At 39.5% G+C, this 20,344-nt stretch overlaps 1 protein-coding gene across 1 annotated transcript in view; it reads right to left on the reverse strand.

Moving 5' to 3' along the window:
• The window catches only part of LOC127647143 (copine-7-like), a 71,865-nt gene that overhangs the window by 12,573 nt on the left and 38,948 nt on the right, over positions 1-20,344 (reverse strand). The window contains exon 10 of the mRNA XM_052131225.1: positions 17,652-17,785. Coding sequence (XP_051987185.1) covers positions 17,652-17,785 — 134 coding nt within the window. The remainder of the gene's footprint in view (positions 1-17,651; positions 17,786-20,344) is intronic.

Raw genomic sequence — 20,344 nt, forward strand, 5'->3', positions numbered from 1 at the left:
GTGTGCAAACTTTGCCTCACGCAATTCCTTTCTATAATATTTTATCTAACCAAACTCCCACTCCACTTAAGCAAATTTTTAGGAAATGTACCTACAAATTCAAACCTGTCATCATTTACTCCCTATTGTCTCAAAACCATATGAATGTCTTTATTTAGGGCAACAGAAAGGAATTATCTGGGTGTTCTTGGTGCTATTGGTGCTTTTATGGTGCTTTTTTGATCAACAAGTCCATCCCTATTCATTTTCGTTGTAAGGAAAATTTCACCCAGGACAAATTTCTCCCATAAAGTTCCACAAACAAAAGAAAGCAATACAGGTTTAGAACAGACAGGAGGGTGTGTGGTGTAGTAGGCTAAAGCACATAACTGCAAATCAGAAGGTCGCTGGTTCGATCCCCACAGCCACCCCATTGTGTCCTTGAGCAAGGCACTTAACTCCAGGTTGCTCCGGGGGGATTGTCCCTGTAATAAGTGCACTGTAAGTCGCTTTGGATAAAAGTGTCTGCCAAATGCATAAATGTAAATGTAAATAGGTAAATGTGTGTAAATGATGATAGCCTATTAATTTTTGGGTGAATTATCCCTTTAACAAGGTTCAAAAATCATTACAGCACTAAAGTGGGCATGGTGTGTTGTTGGGCCCAGAGATGCATGTAAGAACATCATATGTGTGGAGAGTGTTGAAGTGGAGCAGAGAGTATGGAGGGGATGAAAGGGCCTTCATGGAGAGAGGAGAAAGCACAAACGCAGCAAGACAGCAGATCCGCACAGCTGATCACTCAGCAAGCTACAATTTATAGCCAAATGACAGAGAGAAGAAGGGTTTAGTGAGGTCAAAAGCACTGGGGTACGCAGCAGAGAAATCAGGATACGATATGAGAAATCCACAGGCATAGAGCTTGTTTTTCAATTGCTAAAGCAAGCTAGATGTGAAATCTTTAAGAGAGATCTTAATAGAGACATTAAAGAAGTCATCCATGAGATCTGACCTCTTAAATCTGTCAATTGTTTCTCCAAGCCAGCAGTGAGATTCAATAGAGATCTTTGTGTTAGTCTCCTGTATCCTTACCAGAATACTCTGATAATCCCCTCGAGAATTTAGAAGAGATCTCATAAATGTCTCAAATTGTGCACAGATTTGCCAAGATACCAAGTTGCAATCAAAAATCAGAGATTTCAATGTTAACACAAACATTCCACATAAAATTCTTCCAAAAACATATTATCTGAGCTATACTATCAATGTTAATTTAGTAGCTCTACACTCTTCCAGTATGTCAACAACTGTCTCGTTTGTGCCGGGTTTTATAATTCCTAAAGAATTTTTGGTAAAGCATCTCAGTCAAAATCGATATTTAAATGAATAACTACTGAGAACCAGTGCCGGCTGGTGCTTTGCAAACGTAGGGAAGCAGAGACAGGGGCGGATCTGGCATGGGCGACATGGCCTGCTCCTATTAAAGCATGGCTTACATAGGTCTCTATAGGTCATGCATCCAATGATTTCTACGGACGCATTAATGTAGAAAAAAGCGGATTACGTTACTTGAATGAACAGTGGAATTGTGATGTGTGATAATATTTGCTAAAATATTATAATAGTCCAAAAGAGAGGGGAAGCTTGCACAAAAGTAGTAAAAGTCTTAACATTTTTAGTTTATTGAGAGGCCAAAAAGTGCAAAAGTGCAAAAAGTGCTCGGTGCAAAGACAAAGCATTGCCGATTTACATCGTCATCAGTGTCCCGTTAACAATAGCACACCTGATTCCATTTATAAAGAGGGAGTATTTACCGTATTTGTCCTAATAGAATTGACTTAAAAATACACAAATGTTTGCTAAATGTTATAGACATATATTGCCTCTTTATACGGTATATCTGCTTTCACATATATTACTAAAGTAACAAAGACAAGTTATCAAGAATCTATGTGTATATATCAGGAGATGGAGGACACAAATGTCATAAAAATTACATATACAAAAATTACCCATTATATTATTATATCAACCATATACCAATAATATTCATTATACCCATGACATTTTCCATCTCTTGCTGGTTCCACTCCACCACTCTACAAAATAGAAACTGCCTGAAAAACTCAGCTAAAGTCTGTTCCAAAATAATAGGACATCCGGTCAGAGCCCTTCCCATTGTATGTGAGCAGCAGATGCTGAGGTTAGCTGGCAGGATTTTACAGGACCCTTCACATGCTATGTTTCCTGCATTTGAGTGGCTTCCCTCTGGACGTCGGCTACGCTGTCCAAATTGCAGAACTCAGAGGAGAAGGGCAACCTTTGTACCTAAGGCTGTCCAGCTCCTAAACTCCCAACCATCTCTGAACTCCTTCTTAACCTGATTACTAGTTACTTCATGCCACTGTACACGCTCACACACTCAAGTACACGCACACTTTTTTAGTGATTTTAAATACTTGCAAGATCAGACTATGAGCTTATTATGCCTGAATCCATTTACTTATACTACAATCAAACTATATATTATGTGAATTAATTGTCGATATCAATTGGTAAATGCTGCTTGGATTTGTTGACAATGCTGATATATATCTGTCTATTTATTTTTTAACATATAAGGTTATCTTTATCTTTATTATGAAAGATTTATTTGTACTAATCTACGGGTCTCGCAATTGCCCCATGGGGATAAATAAAGTTTTTGAAATGAAATGAAATGAATTATTCAAAGAAGAATTGTTGTACGCATACAAATCAGAAAGAATTATATTTTGTGTCATATATACATTATACTTTCAGTTACGTCAATACAAATGCTGATCATACATCATTCAAAAACATGGGCATACTGTAGTACAAAAATCACCCAATATTCAAAAACGTCTACACGTATTTCCAAAAGGAAACTGTCCATATTTTGAATTGCAAATACACCATGATTCAAATCTTAAGCATGTGCAAATAGTGATGCGTCATAATAATCCTATAGAAAACAGCCGAGGGACAAATCTTCATTCATTCCCAGGGGATGAAATATCCATCGGGATTCTTAATTAAAAAGTGCCTTGCAATTGGAGATTTTTGATCTTTCCTTCTCTCAGCGCTCATATGCTCATTTATATGTGTTCTAGTTTGTCTAATGGTTTTTCCCACATATTGTTTGTTGCATGGACAAGAAATTAGATAAATTACATTCTCAGAACTGCAAGTGCCTAACTGTTCAATACTGTATAGGCTGTTATACAGCTCCTAAACAAGCTGATTGTTCTGTTGTTATTCTTACAGGCGGCGTAAGTCAAACATGGGAAAAACCAATGAATTCATCAATTTAGATCTATAATGTGCACAGAGCAGAGGTTCCTGAAAAAGATTGGAACAAATAGGATCGCTCTTTAAAACATACCAATGTTTTTTGATTATTTCTTTAATTGCTTGGTTGTGTCGAGAAAAGGTTGTTGTACAAACCACAGAGATATTTTTTTTTGCTTTTGGGTGAAGGAGGAATGGTACGAAATCTGTAAAGAGCATCATTTAGCCACTTTTTAGGATAGCCCCTGAGGTGAAATTGCTTATACAGTACATTTTTACTAGCTCTGTCTCAAAATCCAATTCCGTCGTACAGATATACTTTTCTCTCAAAAACTGTGTGTCTGGTAAACTCTTTTTAAATATGCTGGATGCGAACTCGATGCATGCAAAATACTGTTTTTGTCAGTGGGTTTTGTATATAATGTTGTATATAGCGATCCTAAATGCTAACGGACTCTTGTATCCAAAAAGGATACTGAATCTGGGTCTATTTCAGCATTAAATTTGATAGAATCAGTCATGTTATTTAGAAAGATTGACCCTTAAACAAAACCCATTTACCATCTACAGCTTTTGTTCTGCTGTTGGTTTACTACTTTTCACTAATATATTGAAATGCTCAAGATAATATATAAGATAATAATAAGATTATAACATATAATTAAAATAAAATATTAACACATATGTTAAACTTGTCACTGGCGCATTTCTCTTGAGATTTTAGAAGAAGTCTTAGTCTTAAAGCAATTACCACTGCCGAGAACACCTGTCTCGAAAGAGCAATCCCTAAGCAATAAAATATCTCTCTGCGCTACCACCAGCCACTAATGTTTATGTTTCAAATGAATGTTCCAGTTTAAGATGGCTGATGTTACTGGAGTATCAGTTTAATCTGTGTGAAATGGACTTCCTGTTCGGTTTCAACTCTGGACCCACGTGGGGTTCAGCTGATTCTCCTCACATTAGCAGATTGGTCACCTCAAGACATTATACTATGACAACTTTTGAGAATGTTCCTTCAAGCTGAGCCTTGAAGAGGTGCATATTAATCTCCAACACAATGCAATCTGCATCTCCATAATCACATCAGAGCTGAAGTTAACGAGAGATGTTGAGCCGTGATAACTGGTTTACCATAGTGAAGAAAGGAGAGATTAATGAGATATGCCCATGAGAAGACAACACGAGGCACCAGCCTTTGGGATGAACTTTGTTGCAGCTTGATTTCCTGTAACCACCCATTTCAGCCACAACACTATATAACTGTAAGCCGTTTTAGAGATATGACAATTATTCCTCCATTTACTGACACGTACTAAAACTTTAGAAGGGCAGATTTGGTCTTCATCAGAAGGATGTACAATTTATGTAATTTATGTTTCATTTCTGTATTTTAAATTAAAGAGCATAAATGGGTCAGCAGCACTGGACTTTCAAATGTCAACATTTCAAGACACTTTCACATGATTTCACCTTCATGTGTGGAGGTCAATGTGGTGCGTTGTGCTTGTGTTGAGAAGTGCGCTGAAGACCTGACATGAGTCATGTGAAAGACCACTTACACACCTGTTGCTAGGCAATCACAGCTCTAATATATACATTTTGCAACAGAAATAACTTCAATTTGTGACTTTTCACACATGGTCACAGAGTTATAGCTGTATAAATAAAGGGTAAACAACTAGAAAAAGCTTTCTCGTAACTCTGTCCATGGCCAAAGGGCATGCATCAAATATGTTGTGCAAATTGGTTCAGCGGTTCATGAGAAAAATATTTCAAATGCTTAGTTAAACACAGGTTGAAAATTCAAAACATGGATGTCGTGTGTATGTGGCTAAATTTTCTTCATGACAAGAAATATAATGGTGTTACACTGTAGCTGGCTTTAAAAAAAAACTAAATTAAATACATGTGGCAAAGCAACCGCAGCACTCATGCGTATATATTAGCATGCAAAGTTTGGTAACTTTTCATTAAACAGTCACAGAGTTATAGTATTTTTTTCTTATAGAAATTGAATGACTCCTTGTACGAAGGGATAGTTCACCCAAAAATGTTTTTACTCACCTTTAAATAGTTCCAAACCTGTGTAACTTTCTTTATAATGCAGAACCCAAAAGAGGTGTTTTAATGAATATTGCACTCTGTCTTTTCAATACAATGGCAGTTGATAGTGCCTCACTTTAAAACTTAAAAAAGTACCCAAAAGAATTAAATATGGTTTGTGTGTCTTATTCCAAGTCTTATGAAGGCATACGATAGATTCTGCCGAGTAGCAACCCAAAATATTGTAAATCTTAAAGTTACACTTTCATGAGCAATATGAGAAAAGCTAAAGGAATATTCCGGGTTCAATGCAAGTTAAGCTTAATCGACAGCATCTGTGGCCAGTAGAGTTGTCTAGGGCATTCACAGGCATCCGCCGTAGGCCCACCTATCTTTCTTAGGATATTGCGTATGCCAACCTAAAATAAGTGATGATACGTATGGCTGCCAGAACAAGTAGGCTTTTGACCATGAACATTTTCAATCTACTAACACGATGCCACAGCACATTGAGTGAATTGTATTTTTATTATTATTATTATTATTATTTTAAAAAGTGAACAGAGATTCTCTCTAAACGTGCACGAAAGTGATGGCATGGGAAAGACAGGCAGTCCAACTAAGCTGATCCACCAATCAGAACATTCATTTCAGACTTGATTGATCTGATTTTCCTTTTTAGTAAGGGGTGGAATATTTCCAGCATGTAATGCTGATGCACAAGCATCCCTGGAGTAACCATAATTTACACTGTAAATGTATTTCCCTGCCAAGGGCGGCAATTATTGTTGTTTTTTGATAAATGTCATGCTCAGCAGCTCACAAACTGTAGGGAAATTATAGATTTGCTTTGTTCTTAAAATGCTTAAAACCTCTACTGAAGTCTCTTTGTTGGTCTGTAGACACAAATTTTAAAGGATTACAATTTTCTTTTGATCGTTGATTCAGTGACTAACTAATTTCACACAAAACACTCATTTGTCACCACCTTATGGCATCACCAGAAATGGTCACTGAATCACTAAATGGATCTGAATTAATTTTGGTGAAAGATGTCAAAACACTCGAGCCACTTGGAAACATTTAAATCACACAATGCACAAGCAACGTTTCAATCCCATGAGATAAGATGGAGAAGATCAATGGAGAGGAAAGGAGGAAGGAGAAGAAGATCAATGGAGAGAAAAGGAGGAAGATGGAGAATATCAATGGAGAGAAAAGGAGGAAGACGGAGAAGATCAGTGGAGACAAAAGGAGGAAGAAGGAGAAGATCAATGTAGAGAAAAGGAGGAAGATGGAGAAGATCAATGGAGAGAAAAGGAGGAAGATGGAGAAGATCAATGGAGAGAAAAGGAGGAAGGAGAAGAAGATCAATGGAGAGAAAAGGAGGAAGACGGAGAAGATCAGTGGAGACAAAAGGAGGAAGAAGGAGAAGATCAATGTAGAGAAAAGGAGGAAGATGGAGAAGATCAATGGAGAGAAAAGGAGGAAGATGGAGAAGATCAATGGAGAGAAAAGGAGGAAGATGGAGAAGATCAATGGAGAGAAAAGGAGGAAGATGGAGAAGATCAATGGAGAGAAAAGGAGGAAGGAGTAGAAGATCAATGGAGAGGAAAGGAGGAAGATGGAGAAGATCAATGGAGAGAAAAGGAGGAAGATGAAGAAGATAAATGGAGAGAAAAGGAGGAAGATGAAGAAGATCAATGGAGAGAAAAGGAGGAAGATGGAGAAGAACAAGGAGCTTGTTGAAATACAAAAATATTTCTTGTTTATATAAAAATCATTATTATTCTGTTAAATTTTATTTACAACCCCAATTCCAAAAAAGGAACAGTTGGGACAGTATGAAAAATACTAATTTGTAAATTATATTCACCCTTTGCCAAATTGAGAGCACTTTAACTACACATTATATGATGCTTTTCCTTGTGAATTTAATTGTTTTTTGAAAATGTACAGTAATTTCGAATCAGATGACTTCAACATGCTCCAAAAAAGTTGAGACGGGCAATTTAAGACTAATAACAATTTGACAAGTTGCAATAACAAGGTGATGTGAAACAGGTGATGATAAACGTGAGGCAATCGTGTCATAGTATATTTAGGGAGCCTCCAAAAACAGCCTAGTCCTTCAAAAGCAAGGATCATTCAAGACTTGTCAATTTGCCAACAGATGCTTCAGCAAATAATCCAGCACTTTGAGAACAATGTTCCCCAAAGACAAACTGGAAGAATTTTGGACATTTCACCCTCTAGAGTAAACAATATAGTTAAAAGATTCAAGGAATTTGGTTAAATCTCTGTGTGTGCATGTGATCTCTGATCCCTCAGACATCACTGTGTTAAAAAAACGGCATTCATCTGTAATGCGTATCATGAATATGGGCTTGGGATAACTTTAGGAAACCTTTGTTAGTCAACACCACTCGCCGCTGCATCCAAAGATGCAAGTTAAGACTTAAATATGCAAAGCAGAATCCATTCATCAACACTGTCCAGAAGTGCTGCCGACTTCTCTGGGCTCGGTATCATCTTAGATGGAAAGTAAAACAGTGGAACTGTGTTTTTTTGGTCCGAAGAGTCCACATTTAAAAAAGATTTTGAAAAACAAAGCCGCCGTGTTATCAAGTTAAGACTTAAGTTATTAAGACTTAAGTTATCCGGGCCAAAGAGGAAAAGGGCCATCCAAGCTATTATTAACGTCAGGTCCAAAAGCCAGTGTCTCTATGGGCCAGGGTTATGTCAGTTCCCATGGCATAGATAACTCGCACAATACCATGAATGCAGACAGATATGCAAAAATTTTGGAGCAACATAAACTGCCATCCAGCACCGTTGTTTCCAGGGACATCCTTGCATTTTCCAGCAGGACTAATTCAAACCAAATACTACCTGGATTACAAGTGCCTGGCTCTGTAAGCAGAGAGTGTGGGTGTTCGATTGGCCTGCCTGCAGTCCTGACCATCTCCAATTGAGAATGTGTGGCGCATTATGAAGCACACAATATGGCAACGAAGACCCCGTACAATTGTGCACCTAAAGATCTACATAATGGATGAATGGGGAAATTATACTTTCTAAAATTAACAAACTTGCGTCTTCAGTGCCCAAATGCTTGATAAGTGTTATTAGAAGTAATGGTGATGTTTCACAGTGGTAAACAATCGACTGTCCAAAATTTTTTGGAGTGTGTTGCAATCATCTAGTTTGAAATGACTGTACATTTTCAAAAAATGAGGAAATTCACAAGTCATGCAATGTGTAGCTGTAGTGTTTTCAATATAGCAAAGGGTGAATATAATTTACAAATCGCTCCTTTTTGTTTTATTAGCTTTTTTAACACTGTCTCAACTTTTTCGGAATTGGGGTTGTAATTGAAAAATGTATTTAAATTGTAGTTTGGGTGCGCCACTGTTACACCATCAGCAAGAAATGTGTATGATACAATGATGCCTGACATGCAAAACATTCACACATCCATGATTGAGAGGCAAGCTGCTCCAACAACTGTGACTTCTGCCCACGTTGCCAAATGACTTGCAAATGAGTAAAAAAAGAGTGACTTCTAAGCTTCCCAAAAGCATGAAGCTTACTCGCACTGTTTAAACTGGGTCACAAGTGTTGCATCCATATTATTCAGTCATATTCCATTTCTCAAAGTGGTAGTCTGTTAAAAAAACTACAATTCTGTCACCGTTTACTCACCTTTTAATGTGAGAAGAGACCACAGTGACCTGAGAGATATGAAGCTAGCACAGCTACTGCATGTAGGAAATCGTTTGCCTAGGACAAAGGCCAGTTATACTAAACAATTATCTGCACAATGCAGTGACTGACTAATTAGTATCAAGCATTTCAGAGAGCCGTGTAATAAAACATAATAAACCTAGAAATGAGAGAAATACGTTACTATACATCCGTTTCACAGAATCACTATACTTCCAGGCTCAATACTTCTCCAGACTCTGGAGAACATTTTCTTCTCAACCGCAGAGCCAGAAATGGTTCTCTAAAAGCCTCTGAGCAATTACGAAAACAAGAGCTATTCTTGCTCTCAACCTCTCATGTCGGTTCACCAGGAGAAATTTTTGTTTTTTCTCTCAGCAAAGCTTTTCAGGGCTCCTCAGAGGAAGTCTCATCAGCACATCTCCAGCAGAATCTGATAGAGGCAGTCAGGCTGCCACCACTGTCCAGAGCCTCAAAGGAGAAGCAGGGACAAACTTCAGTAAAAGGGTAATCCTGCTTTTAATAAAAGCCCAAAGGATAAAGGAGAACACAGCAGGGAGCTATACAGCAAAAAACAAAGCGGCATTAGTCATAAATCTGCTCGGAAAATGTGCACTTGTTCTGACAACGGATAAGAACAATTGCAAACAACAAAGTTCACCAGTGGGATGCAATTTGTCAGGAATCATGCGATTTTGATTATGCAGCATCTTGCTGTTTTTTCAGAATCAGGTTTTTTTAGAGCTTGTGTCAGGTTAAAAAGAATGACAACTTTTAAAAACGCATCAATAGACAGCGGTGTCCATTTATTGTTTTTGTATTATTTCATGCCTCTCAGTATTTTTCTTTCATTGAATTCAAGTCAGACTGTAAGCACAAAACTAATAATTTATTTTACCATGGCACTGTAGATTCAATGCCACAGAAAACAGTGTCAGTGTTTAATATGGTACTCTGTTCAGCTGAAGAATACAGGCATTCGTGAACTGTTAAGTAAACAGTACATCATTGAAATCATTAGGTCCAGTATATGTTTAGAGGTATCAAAATTAACACGTTAACGTATGCAATTAATTTAAAACATTTAACATTTAACGTTAATTTTTCTTAATTGCGATTACAGCATTTGACATTATTCTGACATTTTGTTCAGCTCTGTGTGATTTCTAAACACTCTGGTTAGAATAGGGCGGAAACTTTGCGACGTGTCCTCCTGGGGTCATTACAATGACGCACACACCATAAACACACACAAAAGCAATTCCGTGTCAATGATCAAGTGATGGAGAAAGGACCTCTTAATGCTGTTTAATGTACAAAATAAGGACTTTGCAGTTTCTGTTGTGTGCAGTTTAATTAACACAGAATCATGTCAAGTTTTAACTGTCACGAAAAAGCAGACTGAGACGTTGTCTGCAAGGGCTTTTCATGTTAAGTTCAAAGCGACACGAATTGTGAATGCAGCTTCACGATTGCTACAGCAAAGCGGATAACCACAGTCTCCCGGCCAGTTAATATTGTGGAGGATGAGAGTTTAAGAAATATAATGCACGTTGCAATGAATATGCAATCTATGGGGACTAGTTCTTTCAGTTAGTCAATCTCCCACTTAGACTTTGGGAAATGTTTAAGTAGTTTGAATTGATGCTATTTTAGAGCATTTCCATCTTTATACTGTGGTAGGCTTTTTATTGAAAATGTTAATAAATAATTATTGTAAAGTATTGTTACAAAAAATGTCAACACTTTCAAAATCTGCAATTAATCACGATTAACTATGTAAAAGTATGTGATGAATCGTGAATAAAACATTTAATGACAGCAATATATATTTTTTATATTTCTAAATAAAAACTGGTTCTCGATTTCTAACCTTACCAGTAGTTAGCCTATTTTGTTCAATCTTTTTTTACTTCCGAGTCATGCTGTCAGGGGAATGAAGGGTACAATTATTATTATAATTAATTATTCACTTACAGAGAATGTATGCACACAAATCATAATCAATGTGAATTATTAAAATGTTAATTAGCACATGCTTGCATCACAATGGTTACCTTAATTTCAGATAATATCCAATCAAAATTTGTTGTAAAAGAAGACTTTTAAAACATTTTCAGGGAACCAGCCATTTTGTAAATTGTCTCTCTCTGACATTTTCTCTGTCAACCAAAAGGATGCATTAAGCAGGCAAAATGAAATCAATATCCTCTTATTTTCACTACCATTATCTGAAGAAGAAAAAAAACTGTGGGATGAATATCTCCCTGAAGCTAATTGTATCTTTCAATGCTGCTGCAGTTCTAAGGATGTGAAGAGAAAAGCAAACAAAACAAAAAAACATATATGAACCTTAAGAAATGTTATTCCTCACATTCATATGGAATAAGTAATGAATGTTTCACCTACTCTACACTCTGAATGTATGCATGCATCTTTTATGTGGACTTGTGTATGTGATTTAAGCATGCCCATAGGAAAGAAAAATCACAAATTAAATCTCTTTAATATCTAAATGTTTTTTTTACTTGACAGGAATAAGATTTAATGGACAGCTAATGATCTCAACAATGTCTCTGACTGTACTCAGATTTGCTGATATTCAAAGGTCTGCCATCAAAAGTCAAAAATTACTATTTAATGTGAACGTTTCTCTACCAATACCAAATTATCTGAGCCATGCTTCGAAAATTGCTATATACTCTTACTGTATGCCAACAATTGTCTTATTCATGTCATAAAACTAACTAAGGAAGTTTATGTGAAAAATCGATATTTTTCACTTAAATGAGAAAAGTGGATATTTAAAATAACTCCATCCTGAGCTATGAAAGTCCTTAAAGGGATAGTTCACTCAAAAATTAATATTCTCTTATCATTTACTCACAATTATGCCATCCCAAATGTGAATGACATTCTTTCTTCTACAGAACACAAATGAAAAATAACTCTGCTCTGTAAGTCCATACAATACAAGTGAATGGTGATCAGACCTCTGTAGCTCAAAAAGTCTTATAACGGACACATAAAAGTAATCTATATGACTCCAGTGTTTACCTCCATACCTTCAGAAGCAATATAATAGTTGAGGGTGAGAAACTGAACAATATTTAAGTCAGTTTTGTTTCCTCTAAATCTCTACTTTAACTTTCACTTTCAGTTATGAATGTGAAACTAAACAGGCACCACGTGTGACGTTCAGATGTAAAAGTGAAAGTGTAGATTTAGAGTAAAAAAAGGACTTTAAATTAAAAACCTGTTTCTCACCCACACCTATTTCAGATGGGACAACTCACGGAAATATAGAAATATTTGTATTGATGGTAATGACAGCTTAGTAAGCTTGGTCTTGGTGGACTAGATCTGTTTCACACATGCTGCTGCTTGACATGAGTCAATATGCTGCTGCAGCTGGCACGGAAACATGCTGCTGCTACTGTACCAACATCAAGATAAAGCACCCCTCAAAGCAGATCTATGCAGGTGGTGCTGGGGAGGTGAACGGAGAACACTATACATAGCTGCGCTGCTATAGCCATTTACTGTTGTATTGTGTAAGGTGAGTAGCAGCTATATATATTTTGACATAATAGCTTTTGATTGGGTGCGTAAGATGGCGGTGCACCTCTTCGAATATCAGCACGCGCCATGTAGATTTTCCTAACTGAACTTAACTGTCATTATATCACTTCTGAAGATATGGATTTAACCACTGGAGTCTTATGGATTACTTCTATGTTTCCTTTATGTGATTTTTGGAGCTACAAATGTCTGATCACTATTCACTTGGTTCGATCCCCACAGCCACCACCATTGTATCCTTGAGCAAGGCACTTAACTCCAGGTTGCTCCGGGGACTGTCCCTGTATTAAGTGCACTGTAAGTCGCTTTGGATAAAAGCGTCTGCCAAATGCATAAATAATAATGCAAATAATGCACTTGCATTGTATGAACCTACAGAGTTGAGAAAGTTTTCTAAAAATCTTTTTTTATGTTCTGCTGAAGAATAAAGTCATACACATCTGGGATGGCATGAGAGTAACTGATGAAATAATTTTTGGGTGAACTACCCCTTTAATTAGCTGAACTGAATGCCAGTAATACAGTATATCATCAAAAGAAATGTATTGTGCTAATAAGAAGTGTTGAATATCCATAAACCTAGATATTTGATTGGATATTACAGCATTTAATTCCCTTATTTCTCTCATGTGTAGGTTGCTCAAGATAAAAAATTCTACTTCATTTGGAAAAGAGGTAAAAAAAGCCAGCAAAACCCACACCATCCCACTAGCGTGATCATCCAACAGCTCCAATTTTAACTGCAGGTGATCACTTGATGTGTGAGGCTCAACAATACACCCTCTCAGCCCGAATGAGGAACCCACACAGCGTAGGTGTATGACCCAAGAGGACTTCAAGTATCCTTAGGCAAGTACCTTTATTTCATTTTCTTCATATACTAAGTGCTCACCAAAAGTATACCTCAAAGGAGATGTCACATGTTTCTTTTGCATTTATTAGAAAGATAAGTCTCTTGACTTATTCAGCTTTGATCTAAGGAGAGAATCCTCCATTGGAACAGATCTCATTAGAAATCTGTAAGAGGGTAATTAACTAGTTCCTCTAAGGCTAATTGTAGTAAGTCCAAAACAAATTAAATAAATATTGATTTAGTCATTGTGTGTCCAGCATTACCATCAACATAAAAAAAAAAAAACAGGAACACAATCGATGATCGCGGGATACCGCTGTTTAAAAAGGTAAATAGTGAATTCCTTTCCAAATGCAACAGAGACACACTAATGGACAATTTTCTGAATCGACCAGGAGAATAGAAGGTGAAAATTGCAGTAGCAGACAATTAGAGAGAGTAAATGAACTATATTCTCACACATTGCCTCCATCTCAGTTTGGATAAATAAAGACCCAATAATGATGGGAGTTCATAGTTGGCTCTTACAGTCAGTTCAGATTTGTGTTGTTGTCTCTCTGGCTAGGATTTTCACAGCCAAGCCAGAGAGTAGTTTTAAAAAGCCACAGACAGTAGACATGGACAAGTTCCTGGCACTAGTCGCTATTTAAAGGAATGTTCCAGGTTCAATACAAGTTAAGCTCAATCAACAGCATTGGAGTCTTAATCAGTAGAGGTTTTAACCACCACGCAATTGCGTGGGGCACCGGACATCGGGGGGCAAAAACCGCTTGAGGTGTGACATGATATTCTGGGTACACGTGCGGATAAGCTGTCAGCACTCTTAGAGCGGTTCATGTTAGAAGTCTAGCAGGTTCGGGTCGGTTTTCAAATAGGACTTAGGGTTCGGGTTTCTAATTTATGAAAAAATATACAGTACTTCCTAACTTGTTTCGCTCACGCGCTCTCACTCACAGATACGTGTGAACAGAAGATTTCAGGGCCATTCACACTGAACGCATTTTTGCATGCATCTGCTCGGTTTTCCATTGTTTTCCTATGTAAACACGCTGGACAAACATCCTTGACTGCTGCACTGTGTCTCTCTGTTTCTTCAGTGTCTCACGCAGGACCGAAACATTTTTAGACACTGTGTCAAGTTCAAAATACCTTCAGGTGGGGCCTGGGTAGCTCAGCGAGACACTTACTACCACCCCTGAAGTAGCGAGATTGAATCCAGGGCGTGCTGAGTGACTCCAGTCAGGCTTCCTAAGCAACCAATTGGCCAAGTTGCTAGGGTGGGTAGAGTCACGTTGGGTTAACCTCACGTTGGGTTAACCTCCTCGTGGTCACTATAATATTATTCTCGCTCTCAATCTGGTGCGTAGCAAGTTGTGCATGGATGCCGTGGAGAATAGTGTGAGCCTCCACACGGGCTAGGTCTCCGCAGTAACACTCTCAACAAGACACGTGATAACATTTTACATTTACATTTTATGCATTTGGCAGATGCTTTTATCCAAAGCGACTTACAGTGCACTTATTACAGGGACAATCCCCCCGGAGCAACCTGGAGTTAAGTGCCTTGCTCAAGGACACAATGGTGGTGGCTGTGGGGCTTGAACCAACGTCCTTCTGATTACCAGATTACCAGTTATGTGCTTAGACCACTACACCACCACCACTGATAAAGATGCACGGATTGACAGTCTCAGATGTGGAGGCAATTGAGAATCATCCAAAACCACCCAGATTGAGGCGAGTTATTACTCCACCACGAGGACTTAAAGCGCATTGGGAATTGGGTATTCCAAATTAGGGACAAAAAGGGGAGAAAATCTAACAAAAAAAAAATATCTCTCTGGAGAGTCTTAACCCTTCATGTGAGCATAACATCGTTCTCTTGCCGGAGGTAGTCTCAACTTCTGTGGTCCCTGTGGTTCCCCTGTGGTTTAACAGTCATGCTGCAGTTAAAATTAGGCTTGCTTGAGCATTAAGTGTCGTTTCAAGTTCTGGCTTTTGTGCGTGGATGTGTTTTTAAAATGTCAATTGGTATTATTAGGTAGCTGTGACACTAATGTATGATGCCCAAAGGCATAGGGTGTCTTAATCATTGTGAAACTGTTTTCTTAATGGCATGAATCACACTGAGGGCTTAGAATGTAAATGCACGGCCCGCCACTGGTAATGTATATAATTTGTTTTGCATGTAACCATCTCTCTACTATAACTTCACTTCAAAATAAATGATTAAAAATGCATTGTAATTGTTATATTACAATTTCTGCATATATGTTTAATAACATATTAAATGATCTTTGCGTTTTTATATTACAGTCTTATTGTGTGCAATGCATAGATCTACTATTGTAGTATTACGGTTCACTTGCATTGTCCACTTAGGCTATAGATTATAACATAAAAATTAAATAACTTGAATTGAACTCATATCAGCCATTACACAAGTTTCACATCTTAATTTGATATGTGTAATTAAAAACAAACATTAATGTGTATTGTGCAGTGGATAAAACACTTGAATAATCATGTTAAAATCGAATTAAGGGCAGCAGTGGCTCAGGTGTTAGAGCGGGTCGGCCGCTAATCGCAGGGTTGGCGGTTCGATTCCTGGCCCACATGACTCCACATGCCGAAGTGTCCTTGGGCAAGACACTGAACCCCAAGTTGCTCCCGGCAGGGTCGCGCCTTGCATGGCAGCTCTTCCACCATTGGTGTGTGTGAATGTGTGTTAATGGGTGAATGGGACACAGTGTAAAGTGCTTTGGTAACCGTTAAGGTTAAAAGTAAATATAAGTAAAAATATAAGTGCAGACCAAGGGTGTTGTTTATCTTCCAAGTAAGTAGTTGTAAAGAAGTCAATGGAAAGGAGGAGGCGAGAACCGGCTTAATAATATAAATAATATTTTAATTACCAACTTAAACAAAACACACACATGACAGACATGTCCGTAAACGATCTCTCTCTCCCGCATGATCCTCTGCAGTCGACCTTTATCCCTCTCGGAGGCTTGATTTGCCTAATACGGGACCGGGTGTGTAGGATCACGACCCGGCCCCGCCCTCCGCCCTGTATACAGTAGTATATCGGTTATAAATGTTTAAACAAATAAAATAATATCAACATAATAGGGTTTGTCGACTCATAACACCTCCTCTGCAGGTAAATATCTCAGAGTCCTCAAACCATGAGTTTCATCCACGCAGAAGAGCAGTGCCGAATCACAACTTGCGTAAAATGTTCCTCAAGTAACTTGCAGTTTTATGCTTCAGACGCTAGAGGGCCCAAAGTTACACAGTGTAGCTTTAAGTGTCCATTCAGTCTGATGTTTGATGCTACACTCATGTGCCATCTGCAGCCGAAATTAATTTACAAATCTGCCCATAGTAAGGCTTACCTATCATCATTAATTTGTCCGTATTCAACCCATTAACGCATCTTTGCAGTAGTATCCGTCATCATAAATTACAATAACAGAGTTAAATAAGCGCATATTATGGCTGTGTATAGCATGTTAGCACATTAGCTCCATGAATTCAGAATATAACAAGACAAATTCAAAATCATCAACTGTATATTACATTAAATCCTCATCATGTGGTTAGAACAGCTTCTTTTACTGATCGCATGTGAATTCTACTCGAAGAATGAGGCATGATGTAATTGATGGCACATTTTAATGTCATATTAGTTCAAGTTTTACATGTAATCCGTGTGGTTGTGGTGGTGGTGGTGGTGGTGGTGGGCTAAAGTACTAAACTGTTAAGCAGAAGGTTGTCGGTTCGATCCCCACTGCCATCACCATTGTGTCCTTGAGCAAGGCACTTAACTCCAGATTGTATATAAAAGGTGATTGGCTCTTTAACCTGTTAGGCGGGACTTCCTTTTCAACATCTGCTAGGCGTTCCAATATCTCCCATTCATTTTAATACAAGTGGTCTGTCTCTGGCTAAATAGTCTCATAATGTAGCCTTTAGGGAGCCATTTGCACATTTCCTATTTCTAAAAATTCTGTTGTCCAACCCAGAATAATGATACAAACAAATGACATTCTCATTGGTCAGACAAAGCAGAGACACAGAGCTTTGAAATCATAATAAAATGCAAAGCTATGTGTAAGTGATCACCTTCACCAACAGAAACATCAGCACCAACCTGTCATAATCCTGGCAGATCTCCCCCACAGCTATCAAAGCTTTTAGATATTCATTCGGTTGATATGGGTTGATGTAGTGAAGGGAACAGCTATTGCGAGGGTCCCCGTTAGACGCTGTGAAGTCAATAGCAACCTAAAGAGATAATACCATGACACACTCTGTTGAAACTTCAAAATGCAGTACAAAATAATACAATATAACAAAGAGAGACATGGGTTACATAATCTGATCGATCATTACATAAATGTTTTCTGTTAGGTTTTACATCTGGGACAATAGTTTTCTCCATTGTCAAAAATGAAAGGAAACGTCTGTCTACAAAGAGCCAAGCACTCAAGGATTGTCTTTCCTGGGAAGCTACTGTATGCAAAACCTGACTAAAGCAGTTCTGCAAGTAAATACCCATCTGTATAAATAATTAAAGTGCATTAAAATGGACAAAATGTCAATTTGCTCTGCTTTGAGATATACAGATGTAATACTTCCCAAAGAAGGAGGACAGGAAACAGGTCTTAACCACAAGGTAAGGTTTTTAATTCCCTTTTGCTTCGTACAACTATCACACATACAATACAATGCCAAACACTGAGTTCGCTTGTCATCTCTCTCCCTCGTGGGGCCCTCTTGCTGCCTTTTTATGCCGCTCTCCTCGTACTCACTGAAATTAGAGACAGGTGTTAGACATAATTTAGCTCAGGTGTAAGCGCCCTTACCGCTTTTCTCTCCCGGACGGGCGCTTGACCACGCCCCCGCTGCCACATACCCCCACCGCCCGACTCAGGCCGGGGCGTCATCCGGCCTGCCTACCACTCCCCCCCATTTCTGGAGAGGAAGTCGGCGACAGCCATCTGCACCCCCGGTCTGTGGACCACCTTGAATTTAAAGGGCTGGAGAGCTAGATACCAACGGGTGATCCAGGCGTTAGTATCTTTCATGCGATGGAGCCACTGCAGCGGGGCGTGATCCGAGCAGAGGGTGAAGGTCCACCCCAGCAGGTAGTAACGGAGGGTGAGGACCGCCCACTTGATGGCCAAACACTCCTTCTCCACGGTGCTGTACTTAGTCTCCCTTAAGGAGAGCTTACGGCTAATGTACAGCACCGGGCGCTCCTCCGCCTCCACCACCTGCGAGAATACGGCCCCCAGCCCTCTGTCTGAAGCGTCCGTCTGTAATAAAAAAGGGAGAGAGAAGTCAGGTGCATGAAGAAGCGGCCCCCCACAAAGTGCGGCTTTAATCTGCATAAACGCCTGTTGGCACTGCTCCGACCACTGGACCGGATCTGGAGCCCCCTTTTTAGTGAGGTCAGTCAGCGGGCTGGTGACGTCCGAATAATTAGGCACAAACCTTCTATAATAGCCAGCCAGCCCCAGGAACTGCCTCACCCCTTTTTGGTCTTATGTCTAGGGCAAGTCGCAATCGCCGCGGTCTTATCAATTTGGGGACGCACCTGGCCATGACCCAAGTGGAACCCCAGATACCGTACCTCCACACGCTCAATCGCGCACTTCTTAGGGTTTGCTGTGAGCCCGCCGCTGCAGCGATCTCAGGACGGCCCTCAGATGTTGCAAGTGCCGCTGCCAATCATTGCTATAAATGATTATATCATCTAAATAGGCAGCGGCGTACGCGGTGTGTGGTCTGAGGATCCGATCCATGAGGCGCTGAAACGTGGCCGGAGCCCCAAACAAACCGAAAGGAAGCGTCACAAATTGGTGTAATCCAAACGGCGTAGTGAAGGCTGTTTTCTCACGGGATATATAGGGTGTCAAGGGGACCTACCAATAACCCTTTGTTAAATCCAAGGTCGAATAAAATCGAGCAGTACCTAACCGATCGAGCAGTTCATCAACACGGAGCATTGGGTATGCATCAAATTTAGACACCGCGTTGACTTTTCTGTAATCCACACAGAATCGAACAGACCCATCATTCTTGGGAACAAGAACAACCGGGCTGGACCAATCACTGTGGGATTCCTCTATTACGCCCATATCAAGCATCGCATCTAATTCCTCCCGTACTGTTTTCTTTTTATGTTCGGGTAAGCGATAAGGGTGGCAACGCACCACCGCGCCCGGCTCGGTCTCGATGTGGTGCTGTATGATGTCTGTACGGCCCGGTAGAGGGGAGAACACATCCGCAAATTCCTTTTGTAATTCAGAAACCTCTGTGAGTTGACACGGTGAGAGGTGGTCTCCACAAGTAAGCGGAGTGTTAAAGTTGTAGTTTTTGTTTACCTCCGGTCCGAGCTCCGCCCTCTCCGGAAATACCATGGCCAACGACACAGAGGCCGCCTCCTCCCTCCACAATTTCAGGAGGTTGAGGTGATAAATTTGACGTGCGCCCCCTCTATCGGTACGTTTAAATTCATAATCGAGATCCCCTACTCGTCGTGTGACCTCAAAGGGTCCTTGCCACTTGGCGAGTAATTTAGAGCTCGATGTTGGGAGTAATACGAGTACCTTATCTCCGGTGCAAATTCCGTAGCCGAGCACCCCTGTCATACAGCCGCCGTTGGCGTTCTTGAGCTTGGAGCAAATTCTCCTGTGTTAGTCAGCCCCAGTGTGTGGAGTTTTGCTCTAAGATCGAGAACGAACTGAATTTCATTTTTGCTATTAGAAGGTCCCTCCTCCCAAGCTCGCGGATGACGTCAAGGACACCGCGGGGTGTCGCCCGTACAGCAGCTCAAGC

The sequence above is a fragment of the Xyrauchen texanus genome, chromosome 1 (assembly GCF_025860055.1).
Source record: "Xyrauchen texanus isolate HMW12.3.18 chromosome 1, RBS_HiC_50CHRs, whole genome shotgun sequence".
Classification (NCBI taxonomy): Eukaryota; Metazoa; Chordata; class Actinopteri; order Cypriniformes; family Catostomidae; genus Xyrauchen; species Xyrauchen texanus.